Source organism: Ostrinia nubilalis, chromosome 5, assembly GCF_963855985.1.
Source record: "Ostrinia nubilalis chromosome 5, ilOstNubi1.1, whole genome shotgun sequence".
Lineage (NCBI taxonomy): Eukaryota > Metazoa > Arthropoda > Insecta > Lepidoptera > Crambidae > Ostrinia > Ostrinia nubilalis.
Window position 1 is genome coordinate 4,816,800 of NC_087092.1, and position 15,140 is coordinate 4,831,939.

Sequence of the window (15,140 nt, forward strand, 5' to 3'; positions counted from 1 at the left end):
AAACTGCAACTGCTAGGTAGTTACTTTTGAGTTGCATCTAAGTTTCTGCCATAGCGTCCGTTGAGAGACCACACATGACGCGACGCGACCTTTCAGCTTCAGTTTTATTCATCAGAATCATCAGAAAGTTGCAGTTTCGTTGCAGTTGCGTTTCACCGTCTGTTCTGGGCCTTAGTTGTTTGAGTAGTAAAATAAATAATTACCAGGCTGGCACTAACGCTTTGGCATGGAATTCTATCTACTTTGAAAATGCACCAAAGAACAGATAGAAAACGAGATGCAATCCCGATATAATAAGAAAGCAGTATAGTTTTTCATTTTTTAATATAGTAATGAAAATTCACGTCAATTTTTTAATTTCACAATAAAAGCCTTTTAAGGGCCGTTTTCCGCGAAGGGAAATGTGCAAAGAGCAAGTATATATCGGACAGTTAAGTGGAGCAGAACTCTTCTCAAGTCATCGTCTCTACTAAAGCTGAGCGAAGACAAGACGTGAAACCACGAAATTCTATTCGTTGCTTAAAACTGTGAGAGTGAATGGGCACTTACAAGATTGGGGTCATATACCTGCATTGTTCCGGAAAAAAAGTCTATTTTGGTGTCATCTCCGCTATGGTGGAAAACAACTATACAAGCAGACACTAGACAAGTACTGTTACTCAACTTGAACCGATTAACGAATCGTTAAAAGCGTTTAATACATCACCGCGCATACCTTTTGACGCTTCTCAGTTATTGCGCCTAGAGGCAGCAATTATAACCAAATGCGCATGTTAGCATCGCCCACCAAATGATTCCTCCTGGCGACGAGTGAAGTGAACTATGCATTTTTTATTTCAGTCAATTACCTACGTTAGACACGCTTTGTGTGGTCAAAGTTTAGGAAACATTTGTCGATTGCGACAAACAAAATTACGGAGTTCTCGCGTAAAATAAAACTGTCGCGACGACTCTACAATACGCAACACGGAATTAGGTAGTTATTTTCTATGACATGTCGCAACCCTAGCAGACAAAGTCACAGGATAAGCTAGTTGTTTTACATGACATTTGTCAAAATATTTACACTTTAATAAGTAACCTAGGTAGGTAACTCGTAAAAATCCAAATTCGCAACAGCTTCATTGAATTTTTAATACAAAACTATTGGCGGGATAAAAACAAAAGAATTTAAAAAGAAATGTTGTCGACTGCTTTTTATTTTTTTCAAATATGGAATGAAAATAAAAAAGTATTTACAGCCAGTTTTTACCTAAATATGTTTTTTAAACCGCTTCATGAATGTGTGTAGATTGTAAAGCACAAACACACTCAACAACTCAACTCAATACTCCCAAAATAGACTAGATGCCACAGCTTTTAACTTAGCCGTACCTCAAAACAAAAGACAACTGTTAGAAACAAACCGCTTTCATACCCGACTGCAACTAATGTAACTAATTGCAGCCTTATCTGATCCCCGTGGAAAGTGGTAGCGGTTACTGTGCACTTTCACCGCTATGAGCAATGGTGGTCAGTGCCGAGAAATAATGCAAGAAAGCTAGACGGGATAGGGATAACTGGTTGAACGAGATATTGTGTTCTTCAACAATATACAACTAAATATAATAAACTGCTTTAAATAAGTATACGAAACATACCGTTGATTTTACGTTTAAAGATTATTATTTATATTTGGATTACAACAGACGTTTTCAGTGAAGAGCGTATAAATTCAGATCCAGCGAAATTATTAAATTTAATTTACTAGAAATACTTCCACAAACAATGAATAAAATTCCGCACATTTTCATGGATTGAAGCGCAGTATGAATTCCAGATTTAAGTTTTATTCTTAATAATAGGTACTTTACATAAATAAAAGTCATATTTAAACTTCTGGGATGCTGTAGGTAATACCTACTGATTAAATACGTATCCGTCTTAGATTCAATTCACGAAACCTGGTTCTGTTTATATGGTTTCCAAGACAACAAACAAACGTTTGCTCTATTTGTTCCGCGTGTAGAACACGTTCAACACCAATTCTCACCTATCTACAAGTACAGTCGGCAACACATTACACAAAAGTTTGCTGCAAACTAGCCTCTATTAAAACTACACAAGGTACAGCAGGTTAGCTTGATGTGCGACTCTACAATCGACATCTAACAAACAGTCGACTAATGAACACTCGTCTCATCGAAAGCGTAAGCCACATGTGCCGCGCCCTGATTGTCACTTGAGTAGGGTGACCATAATAAAACTAGAAAAGTCCCAACAAAATGCCGGAAATTCCGTAAATTGAACACAAATCAACGGTGAATAAAATGCCGCAGCATTCATTTGTTTACGCGCGAATTTTTTTCGTGCCAGAAGTCCGGAAAAATAACAAAGTCGGATAAAATCGAACTGATGGTCACCCTACACGAGGGTAGTACACCACATGGCTTAATTATGTGTCTAATGAGTTCTATGGGAACGGATTTGTGTATATTGTTACTAAATACACGCAAGCCCTTCTCGTCACTTGTTAAGTATGTATCATAAACAAGATTTTTATTCATGCTAGTAGATTTAACATTATTTTATTATTATTGTTTCGATATATTCAAGACGTGTTCAAGAAAAGTTGCAGTTCTAGTTTCAAGGGAGAAGAGGATAAGAAAATAAGAAAAAAGCAAAACTACACCCAGCCTCAAGAATCAAGACATACCACCTGCTCAGAAAAAACACGTAGCCGGTTCCACAGTAGTCACTTCAGATAATTGATTCGATCTCTATAATATAGGTACATCTATACAGAGTGGAAACTATAAGTGATCTCACTCGATTATTTCTAAACTAGGTATAACAGACATCGAAAAACGGTTTACTGATCCTGAAAGTGCTTCACGTGCTCTATCAATAAAATAGATTACAGAATAAAGTAGATCTATCAGAAAATTCAATATGGAACACTCACGTTTCCACCCTGTATAGCTCTACCATAGAGATAATAATAACTTTTTATTACGAAGATATTTCTTAACAGAAAGAGCGCATTCAATGGAAATACATCTCTACAATACAAGAGTTCTGTCATAAAAATAAAATAATATTTATTTAGATATATTCTTTAAGTGGTAGTTAAAGTAGATATCCAACGGAAATAGAACTGTAGTAACAAAAATTCAATTCCAGAAGATATCCTTGTTTTGTTATATTTCTTTGACTTGTTGTGATAGTAAATTGCGATTTTGAAACAAAAATGTACATTACATTCTTAATTATAAAGTAGCCAGTGAATATTTTTATGTAAGTTAGACTGTGTATAACCCAAACAGAAATAAAAGAATATTAACCAATTAATTTTTACTACAGTCGCGCCCAGAGGCGTTAAGTCATAATTTTCATAAACTTATGAATTTTTTCGATGTTGAGGTATAGACTGCTGGCCGAAAGAAAGAATCAGCTGACTTTTAGCTTAGAAACCTTTGTTAACTTGTTTTTATGATTACACATACGGTAAGGCTCAAACTAAACAAAAGTTCCTATGTCACTGACACGAATAGATATCTGAACCACCTTCAGTGCTTCAAAAATATCTTCTCTCTATCTCTAACTTTTTACGTAATTAAAAATAAAATGTGACGTTAAGTCTGAAAGAAAATGGCACTTTCTGATAACTAAATCTGTCAATTCCAGGTCAAGAATTTGGTTCAATATTAATGTGCTCGCAACGTTACATTCAGTTGTAGCTGCTGGGTTCAGCAGCTGCCCAGAAAAAACCCATGAGTCACTCGTAGTCACTCTCGTTAATTGGACGATACACTCATTAAACAGGGCCTTAATCATAAACGTACCTTATTGTGGCCTTGTAATCCTTTACGGGCCCGTCAGACCACAATGAGCGTAAAATAATTTATTGAGGCTCAGTGAGCCGCATTTTATTGGAGTCTTTTCTGAACGGCGAAATTTCCATTGGGATTTTAGAATTTAAAATTTCGTTACAATTTATCTTCTTTTCATTGTACTATAGCTCTGAATAAAAGGCTAAGGTTGACCGGTTCCTCGTACAGTTTCAGGCTGTTATCTGACATTAAGTACTGTGCAAAAAGTTTAGCTGACAGATAGGTACGTTCTATTTCTATAGGCTTCTTCAAAGCGTCGCATCTGAGGGAGTAGAGTTTGTCACCAAAATTAGAATTAAAGTTTATTCCTAAAAAGACAAAGGCTTTTGAAGATTTTAGCCAAAGTCTTAAGCTGAGTTGCACCACCTAACTTTAACGGTAACTATGACGAACCGGTGCTTTTTGTATGGATTTGACAGATTTTTGACGTTTTTCAAAGTTAAAGTAAAATGGTGCAACCCAGCCTTAGATGCAAACAGAATCCAAACTTGATGATTGAGACTTTTTGGTTGAATTTCCACCTTCAGATCAATCACAGAACAAAACCTAATAGCTGAGAGTTAAATCGAACTTAAGAGTTTTTCTTAAAATGTGAACCATAGATGACTAAGTCCCAGTCCCTCAGTTAGGTACTTATAAATTAAAGCTACTTATTCAGCGTCGTTTCGTTCTCAATCATTAAGATTGTCTTTGGATCCACCTGCCAGGCGAATCCGTCTCGCCCGACGCTAATCGCCACAGGATACGGTGGTTAATGCACGCTGGCAAAGAAAGGATAAGTATTTATTTAATGCAGTTTATTTAATAATAAATAACATATTATTTTAAAGCGCGGAGGTCGGAGAACACTGCACTCTCCCGGTGCTGTGGATTTTTTCTAATTGCACACCGAAAGAAGTAAAGGAACAAAAAAAACCTTTTATAGTTTATTAATCATGACTAACACCCGTATTCACAAACGATACTTCTTTTTTTTAATCTACAACGCGGAAGCTCTTGGCCTGTATCTCACCTGATGGTAAGTGATGATCAGGCCGAAGGTGGAAGCAGAAAATCGAACGCACTGCGTTGAATAGAGCTCTGTGATTGGTTCGTGTGTGACCCTGTGCATCCACGTGCACTGTGAGACCTTATAGTAATGTTTTTGAATACGGAAATGTGAATGGGATTGCGAATGTTCGTAAGACAAGAAAAAAAAACTAACTCTCTACCATTTCGTTTCTTTTTTTAGCGAACAACAGAGTATGAATAAAATGGATCATGCTTTGGTATAATCTGTTCAACATACTCTTCTTCCTTTTCCCCCATTTCCTACGAGCATTAAAATTAAAAATTAATATCCTCATAAATGTAACAGGAAAGAAGCCTGATTAATCAAAGTCGGCTCCTGAACGCAATAATTACTGAAGGAATATCTAATCTACATTTTCTCTAAACCCTTTACCTGAATGATGCAAAAATAGTCCTTAAATCATGCGTATCTACGTTATTTCTTCCTTACTCTATATTTCGTATATGTTGCGTGCTATGCTCGGAGTTTCCCTGCGTGATCGAATCAGAAATGAGGAGATCCGTAGGAGAACCAGAGTGACTGACATAGCCCGCAGAATCGCTAAAATCAAGTGGCAGTGGGCGGGGCACATAGCTCGAAGAGCTGATGGCCGCTGGGGCAGAAAAGTTCTTGAGTGGCGACCACGAGCTGGAAGACGTAGCGTGGGCAGGCCTCCCACTAGGTGGACCGACGATCTGGTGAAGGTCGCGGGAAGTACCTGGATGCAAGCGGCGCAGGACCGGTCTTTGTGGAAATCCTTGGGGGAGGCCTTTGTCCAGCAGTGGACGTCTTTCGGCTGAAACGACGACTCTATATTTATTGCTCTATGATACCTTAACGTTGCAAAAATAGCCCTTAAAGTGAGCGTATCTACGTTAATTCTTCTATTCCATATAGTAAATATTAAACACTATAGCTAATGCATGTGTCTCCGCCCAGCCTGGATACAGGTAATAAGGGAATACTTTAAGCTATGAAGAGGATTAAATTGCAGTCACTTTTGTAATAAAAAGGAGAGATTGAAATGGAAATATCTTTAAGGTTGTTGGGTGGAAAAATTACAAGGTTCCTATCGTAGGACTAATAAATTGTGACTAATAAGCTTTTATAGAGTTTCATAGCATAGTTAGCACATTATACTTTCTTACTTATGTTATTAAAAATACTTTATAGTCCTTGAGAAACTTTCTTTAAAATAATTATTCAATATTGATTGCTTGATATACTTAATTATTTTTGAAATTCTACAAAATTTTCATTTTAGTTTCCAAACAACATAATTATTGTCTTCTATGATGACATGCTTTTGATTCTAATAGATTCAAAACGATAAATACATACCTACCTATAGACGTATGGATGGACTCGTATTACCTACTCTTGTATTAAAATAGAGAGAGAGCTTTTATGTTCCTACAAAACTTAAATCTGGATAAGGTTACAAATTCCAACATTCTGGTAGTAATAAGTGTTCGGAGGTAATCTCCTGGATCTGAAGAGACGGGAATGAATCGAACACTAGGGACGGCGCGGATTAGATGCAACTTAACTTGCCCTGGAATAATACGTTCCTTCAGGAATAGCGGCACTTTGTTCGCAATGTATTTCTTTTTTAAGGGCGACTGCAGTAATTTAAACGTTTTAATCTTTATGATCAAATGTTATTTTGTTAATCTTTCTCTGTTACTGTTATAATTCTAAAGTTTTTCCTTGTAGAGTACAAATTCAAAAAGAAACTAATGCCCGTTTTCACCATCAATCCCTAATTTTTAAATGACCCCTATAGTAACAAATAACAGGAATTTTGTTGACATAGGGGTCACTTAAAAATTAGGGATTAATGGTGAAAATGGGCATAAGGGAATTTGGTAGTTTGTAAGGTACGTTAATACAGTAAAGTACTAGCTGGCCTTTGTGGTTTTAATACTAAATCACTAAAGTCGCGGGCAATATAAGTCCTATGCTTGTTATTTTTTATAGAGACACCTTGCTATACTCGTAGATTTTGCCTACATGTCTCATCAGGCGTCATAACGTCACACTATACGCTTTCTCATAGCAAACTCACCGAGACACACAAATTTATTCCGTCAGGCGTCGTATCTCCCTCCAATTGCTTTGGAAATGTTTCAAACGATACAAATACAATCCAAAGTACCCGATAGATTTGCTTCCATTATTTCTTTGACATGTAAATCGGTACAAATCAACCATACGATAACGTAACTTATTTTGCGTCCACAATACGAAGGAACGACGAATTTTTGAACGTAAAAAAATAACACTGAAGAAAAATTGTCAGATCTCACTTCGTTCTCTATTACACTCTTATTTTATGTGACTTTTACTGTGGCTATCCACCAAGCAGAAATTCATAGAATACTCAAAAGTTTAGAGCTTTGGTCCACCCGCCAATTAAAATACCGGCCAACCGCAACATAGCGAGCGAAGCCACGGGATAATAAAGATATATAAAAAGAAAAAATATAAACACGGCTAAAGATATATGTATAAAACAAAAAAATGAACAAGGCTTTAGCACTCATTGGGGTAAAGCCACGAGGAGGTATGCAATCGGCGAACTAAAAGGACAAGAATATGCTAAGTTAAATTATAAATTAGTCCATTATTATCGATACCACTTGATACTCGTAGGTACTAATTACAGCCATGGTAAGGTGATTAAAATGCTATTAATTAAAAATAGAGAAGTAAAGTTAATTTGCCATCGCAAATTACCTCAAATTACTAATAATTATCCCACTTTGGAACACAAGCACCCAACATCCTTTAAATCTAAGATCTATTTTCAACAAATTTTAATCAACTAGCTAAAATCTATTTTAAACTGATTTTAATCAACCTAAGATTACGTTACTTCTATTTACATTTACTCAGTTCGTTTACATAAAACATTTTCTAATCTTCAAATTAATTAAGTAGACGAAGCCCTTCTGAACTATCAAAAGAAGTCTGCAGACTTTAATAACTGACCTTTCCAAGTCCCCCGAGTCCTTCGGGAAAATAACTAAATAACTGGAACCCGTATATTCTCATTAACGTCACCATAGTTTTGCTGTTCTTTTCTCCTTGTCAAACTGAACCCAATTAATTCTTCCCTTCCTTTGGGTCAGCCTCAGCTCCCGATTCGTCGCCACGTCGCCACTGTAACGGAATGTGCACTAAAAGATGGGGACGCCCATATGCTTAGGTATTTTGACTTTTTGTTTTGGACTCGTCTACTTTGGACTGTGGGAAAGCTCTATAAGTTTTCGACCGCAATTTCAACCTTGTAGACTTTAATTTTAATCATATTATTATTATAACGACCTATGATAATGAAAAATATTGTGATAAAACTAAGTTGTTTAGAAATAATGGGTAGTTGAAGCAATACAATTATTTCAGACCGGAAAAGCTTCATTATATTTTTTTGTTTAACTGTCATGTATTAAGTACTTTTGTTATTTATAAGATTTTAAACTTTCGCGTTCCATTTCAATTAAAATAGTAAAACGTCAAGCCGTGAGTACATAATGTAACTCATTAATAAACGTCGCGTTAAGACCCGTGTCTTACTACTTTTATTATTTGTTTTTTATTTCTTATTGCTACTTTTGGCTATATGAAAAAGCTATCATTGTACAAAATAACGAAAATAATAGACATCAGCTAACACAGCACCCAAGCACAGCACATATTAATTCAAAACGTGCTGACTCAGCACTGCTGAGGAAAGTTTCAGACTAGCTAAAAGCTTCTAGCCATTCCAACTTTTCAATCATAACCATTAAAAGATAAGCCGACGTTGCTAATCTAAAATATCCTGTAAACAGTCTGTAGAGATAAGAGCTTAATGCAAACACTGGCGGACGCGGAAAATCTTTATCCTATTTTCTAGAATATTTTTCTTTCAACTTCAGAAGTTTTTCATTTTATCCTTCATACATTAAAATACTATTAGTATACTCTAAAAGACTCTACTCCCACTCCAAGCCCGCCGACAGCTCGGCGACTTGGTGTCGGCGGCTTTATTTCAATTTAATCATGTTGACTATTGACCACATGTCAAAAGTCGACTACTCATGTCGGCGAGAATCATGTGTGGACTGCATTAGTAATACCAAAACATTCATTACACAACTCTATTATCCCAAAAAGGAAAGTCTTTTACCTACTTATAATTCAGCAATTACTCATAGAGAACCAGTGACGTAATCTCTACTCATAAACGAATTATTATACAATGATCCAATTACTGAATTAGGTGCACTCATTTCAACAAGGATTACATTCAAATCCAACCTACTGCCAAGCACGTGCTCGAAATATAGCACAAACTGTGATCGGACTGAACAAATTCCACTCAACCTTCAATTTCCTCGGAATCGAAATGCACTCTAATTTATCCCTAACGCATGCGCAGGATTCACATCACGTAGCGCCAATGTCAGAGACGCTGTCTTTGGACGGAGTTGCGACACACTCTCGATTGCAGCTATATAACGTCCAGACGCATCAGTGGACAGCATGAGTCCTGTGCTTGATTCGAGACAAACCAGCAAAATGTTCAAAATCGTAAGTGTTTTTTACCGAACAATTTTCACAATTATTTTTATTTGCAAACAAATTCATTTATTCTCAATAATGTTTCTAATAAAGTCACAAGGAGCTAAAAAAATATTTTACTGATTTTTTCATCTCTACATTCTATTCAGTTGCTTGTGAAAATTTTTGTGTAACACATTGCAGTTCTGAATATTGGGTCAAAAAATCCCAAAGACCGAAACAAATAACTTTTATAATTTACCTATCTCTACATTTTGTTTACTTACTAGAAATAAGTGGTTGTTTTAAACCATTTTTAAAATTCCAGATCGCCCTCCTCGCTGCCCTCATCGTCGTCTCCGCCGCCAAACCCCTGGTGGTGAGCGCACCTTTAGTCGCAGCCCCCGCTCCAGTCGTCACGGCGTCCAGCTCGCAATACTACCACCGCTTCCACAACGGTCTAGCGGCGTACGTTGCCGCACCCGCTGCGTACGTTGCCGCACCAGCCTCGTATGTTGCGCCCGCCGCTTCTTACGTCGCCGCTCCGTACGTTGCCGCCCCAGCCGCTCCTATTGTTGCCGTCTAAGCTTAAATTATCTGATACTGGCCGACTTGTGATATTATGAATAAACGTTTCGATTGATCGTCAATTATTTTGCTTTATTTATTAACTAGCAACCCGCCTCGGCTTTGCACGGGTGCTGAGTATACCTATACACCTTCCCCTAGAATCACTCTTATCTATTTAAAAAAACTGCATCAAAATCCGTTGGTACTTTTAAATAAAGATCTAAGCATACTTACATAGGGACAGACTGTTGACAGCGGAAAGCGACTTTGTTTTATACTAATGTAGTGATGATGATTTTTGGTATCCGTCATTGCTCTTGTGTATCATCATGAGGGTCTTGTACTACGACTTCTTGGTAAATTATAATGGTCTACTAATGAGTAGATTACTGCTGGTAATGACCAGCAGTATTTCACACAAAACGCGACTTTAAAAATACTTTACTGTAGTTAAAAATTAATGGGGAAACTCCAGTGTATTTTTACGTACCCGCTCCCGCGTGTTGTATGATTGTATCCTCACAATGTGGCAACGTTTCGTTTAACGTTAGTACCCAGCCTGGCTTTATACGAAGCTGCATATTGAATGAGCTTGCAAAGAGGATCTCTGCTGTTAAACACTACAAATCTTTGCTAGAGAAATCTGCTCTACATCCACAATAAAACTAGTAAGTAGCCATTTGGTAAAAATAGCGGAAAAATTATTACATGGTTGGTTTCTTTAATCACGTAACTAAATTATCGTGTGACTAATTTTCTTCTAAAAAAACATACTTAAATTGTCTTCAAAATTGTAGAGAAACAAAAGCAACTAAATCATACCTACTGATTGGTAAAAAGTACCGGATAATTTCAACAAGGCTCTAATTACGTTATCAACTCAGATCTGAATAACAAGTCGTGGGACTTGTTATTCAGTAATAAATCAAACTCAAAATATCGCATAATTATTGTACTTTTTGTTAATTATTGCGTCAAAGAAGAAATTTGGAGGCATCAATGTTCATAATTATCTTCTAACACTAATTACCCAAAGCCAAAGTGAACTCAGTCCTTATAACGATGTCAACCAAGACGAACTGGCTCCGAAGATTGGAAACTTGCTTTATTTTCATTTTAACTTCGGCATCATTCATAAAAAGTCAAGAATTAAACACCAGTCTTTTTACAGGCTTGAGTGAAAATCACGTATTGGAAAAATGTGTATCAAATGTAATCAAGCAAGACTTTCCATGCGACGCATTTATAACATTTGCGTCTTCAAAGAGTGATATAAATGATTTAATTGAGAGTATAAGTCAGGGAACCTGTTATACTATGAACGTCAGATCCTTCGACAGCAGAAATTGGTTCATCAGGAATGCGATCTACGTTATCATAACTGAAGACTTCACGGAACTCACTGAAGGCTTGATCCAATTAAAAAATGAAATGTCCTGGAATCCTCGAGCACAATTTCTTATTTCTACGAAAAATGTTTGCGACACTGAAATCCAATTATTGTTTGAGCAATTTTTAACAATGAAAATCTACGAAGTTGTTTTTATAAACTATAAAAATATGGAAGCAAACGTACACACATACCGGCCTTTCCATGATGGTAACTGCGGGGAGTACATTGAAGAGATAGAAAACCTCGGAAGCTGTTCAGAAAATAATGCCCGTGGCTATTTCCCAAAAAATATCACCGAAGGTTTAAAAAATTGTAAATTCAGAGCACTTAAATATAAATACAATAGTAGTTTTACATATGCGCATCACGACAAATTACCGATGGTAGAGCAGTTTATTATAGACACTTTCGCTGAATTTACAAACTACACTATACAGTATAAAATAGTTATAGTAAACACGCAAATCAACTATGGCATTGTCTTACCACACGGTAATGTCACAGGTTTGCTGGGTGAACTGTACAACAATGTTGCTGATATTGCCGTGGGGTCGACCGTCATCATCAAGAATAGAGCAGACCTCTTCGATTACGTATGTGGTTTCAAAGTAGCTACTTTCAAATTATTCACTTCTGCCTTAGGTAAAGAAATATGGAAAACAGTATATACAGAGTTTGATACTAAAACTTGGCTGCTGATTTTGTTATTCTACGTGATTATCGTAGTGGCATGTATAATGCTGCTGAATATGCATCCGAAAATACCTTACAGTCACACATACCTAATCGTCAAATTATGGGGATTTTTCTACCTAGGAAATGGTGCTGAACCGTATTCGAAAACTCGAAGGTTGAGATCAGTAACAGCTTTTTGGATCTGGTTCACATTTTTCATCAGCAGTTTCTACAATTCTGATATGTACGGTTTAATTACTGGACATGTGCAGCGCAAGCGACATATAGAACCTGAACAACTTGCTTCAATACCCTACCAACCATGCATCAGCACTGTGATCTCTACATTTTTCATTTTCGCTTACAATGAAAAGCTCCCCGAGAGCTTGGATATACCTGCGTGTCGTACAATTGACGGAGCATTTGACACAGTCGCTAATGCTTATGATCTGTACACAGTTCAACTTAAAGAATCTTATGTAGAAAGACAAAAAGATTTTATTGATAAAGAAGGTAACCGTAAATTGGATATTTGGGATTTTTTCAGCGACATCGTTCTTGGTTTTTATGTGACTAAAGGATTTCCTGTAAGGGATAAGCTACAAAGTTACGCGCAGCGCATGTATGAGACAGGCTTGGTTGAAAATTACCTCAGAATTTTGAATCCTCTAAGAGGAGTAGTGGACCACCGCAAAAAAAGATTAGCGACACCATTCGTTCTAGATGATTTCATAGTACACTTTGCGGTACTTTTTGTGGGCTCGATTCTATCAACGATTGCTTTTGTAGCCGAAATTATTTATTATAGGAAACAGATGAATAACTCGCGTAACGTTTACTAGAAGAACGCACTAGAAGTACCGTCAAACAAATTTCTTTTATGCTCAACCCAAAGGTAAACTGGTCGAGAATGCTTTAGTGCATTAAGTTCGCCTTATGTACAAAGGACATCATCCATTTTGGTCCAAAATCAAAAGTGCCGGCCAAAAAATAAAAGTGCTATATTCTGATAGAATACGTCCGCCTTAGCATTTATTACTATGGCACCTGAGCTGTAGCACCACTGTGCATCGTAGTATTTGAGTTCTAAAAGTATATGAAACGACTGACTTTGATCTCAAATACTACGACGCACAGTGGTGCTACAGCTTTGGTGTCATAGTAACAAATGCTAAGGCGGACGTATTCTGTCAGAATACAGCACTTTTTATTTTATTGGCCGACATTTTTGATTTTGAACAAAAAATGTATGAATCGTCGATGAATTTTAGATCTCAAATACTCGACGCACAGTGGAGCTACGGCTTTGGTGCCATAGTAACAAATGCTAAGGCAGACGTATTCTGTCAGAATACAGCACTTTTTTTTGTTGGCCGGCACTTTTGATTTTGGACCAAAAATATATGAAACGTGGATGATGTCCTTTATTTTGGCATTAAAGTTTAAATAAATAAACGTTTTAGTAACTAACTAGGTTTACAACTTATCTACGTAGGTACCAAGTATATTATCAACGAAGTGTTTACCAAATTATTAGATGATTATACCAAATATATTTTTATCCCTTAGACTACTTTAAACACCCACTCAATGACATGACAATGACAATGAAAAGATGTACAGCTAAATAAGTAGGTACTTAAAGTGCCTACTAATTTGATGGTCAATTTATCAAAGAAAACTATAATAGTATGAACTGCCTCAGCGATCAATAGGGCTTTGGGCTTATATTTCATTTGTAATAATGTTGCTGAGAAAGTCGGTATTTAAAGACATTATTTTCTTCTGTTTTACTTTAGGTTTAACTGTGAATTTGTGTTCTGCTGTGACAAACACGTTGTTATTCGAAAGTAACTTGATTAATGTCCACCCTCAAAAATGCATCATGAAAATAGTTTCCAAATATTTTCCCTGTAAAACTTTAGTGAATATTGTTTCTAATTATACTAGTGATATCAGTTACCTTATTAATAATATTAATACTCGTAATAAAACGTGCTTCAATGTTATTTTATCCCAAGTAAACGTCGAATTCCTGTATGGGACGAATCAGTACATGCTTGTATTTCAGGAGCTATCTGAACTTCGAAAATTTATGGCGCATTTATCAAGAAAAGAATATTGGAACCCTAGAGCAAAATTTATTGTATACGTTGAAAAAATCAAAGACGCCGAAATCAATGACGTTTTTGAAACGTTTTTGAAATACAAAACTTACAATGTCGTCGTATTAGTGAGCTCAGAAGTTACTTCGATCTATACATATTTTCCCTTTGATGGTCGGAGTTGCGGGAAAACAATCGGTGACGTAAGACTTCTCGGAAACTGCGAAAACTTTGCTGATGCTCGAAACTGTTTTCCAAACAAGTTCATCAATGGACTCAGGAACTGTACCGTAACTGTGGCATTGTTGGAAGAAGTTCCCAATGTTATTTTTAGATCGAGCAATTACACGGTTGATGAGAGACATAAACTGGGTATAGAGCAATATTTTTTTGAAAACATGGCAGCGAAAGAAGGGTTCTATCTCGACTATATCAACAGTAATGAGCAATCTAGTGGTGTGGTGCTTGACAATGGAACTGCAACAGGGTTGTTGCACTATATTGATACTGGAAAAGCTGACACTGTAGCAGGAGCTGTTCGCTTAATGAAAAACCGAGCTGATAAGTTTGATTATATTTGGAGTGCAAATTATGCCACATACTGTTTATTCACTTCGGTACAGACGAACGATGACTGGAACAAGTTCTATAAAGAGTTCGACAGTGAAACTTGGATACTTATTTTCATAAGCTATGCTGCTATTACAATCTTATGCGTGTTCACTTTAGATTTATCAATGCGAAAAGCGCATAACTATTTTCAGATCTTTTTTCAACTGTATGGATTTTTCTTTATGGGAAACAGCAGTGCGATTTTGCTAGCTAAGAAGAGATTAAGACTTGTTTTAGTGTGTTGGATTTGGTTGACCTTTTTTGTCAGCAGCTTTTATAGCACAAATTTGTACAGTTCGATGACTACGCGCAAA

At 36.5% G+C, this 15,140-nt stretch overlaps 1 protein-coding gene across 1 annotated transcript; it reads left to right on the forward strand.

Annotated features, from left to right (window-relative positions):
- The first annotated feature begins 9,390 nt into the window (after window positions 1-9,390).
- On the forward strand, window positions 9,391-10,121 carry LOC135072220 (uncharacterized). The gene is made up of 2 exons (XM_063966167.1): window positions 9,391-9,501; window positions 9,800-10,121. The coding sequence occupies exons 1-2, from the start codon at window positions 9,454-9,456 to the stop codon at window positions 10,055-10,057; spliced, it is 306 nt and encodes a 101-aa protein (XP_063822237.1). The 5' UTR covers window positions 9,391-9,453; the 3' UTR covers window positions 10,058-10,121.
- The last annotated feature ends 5,019 nt before the right edge of the window (window positions 10,122-15,140 follow it).

Bases quoted from the DNA above. Each gene is read 5' to 3' on its own strand.
- LOC135072220 (XM_063966167.1), top strand. From the start codon at position 9,454: ATGAGTCCTGTGCTTGATTCGAGACAAACCAGCAAAATGTTCAAAATC. The intron at 9,502-9,799 runs GTAAGTGTTTTT...TTAAAATTCCAG, and splicing joins CCAGCAAAATGTTCAAAATC to ATCGCCCTCCTCGCTGCCCT.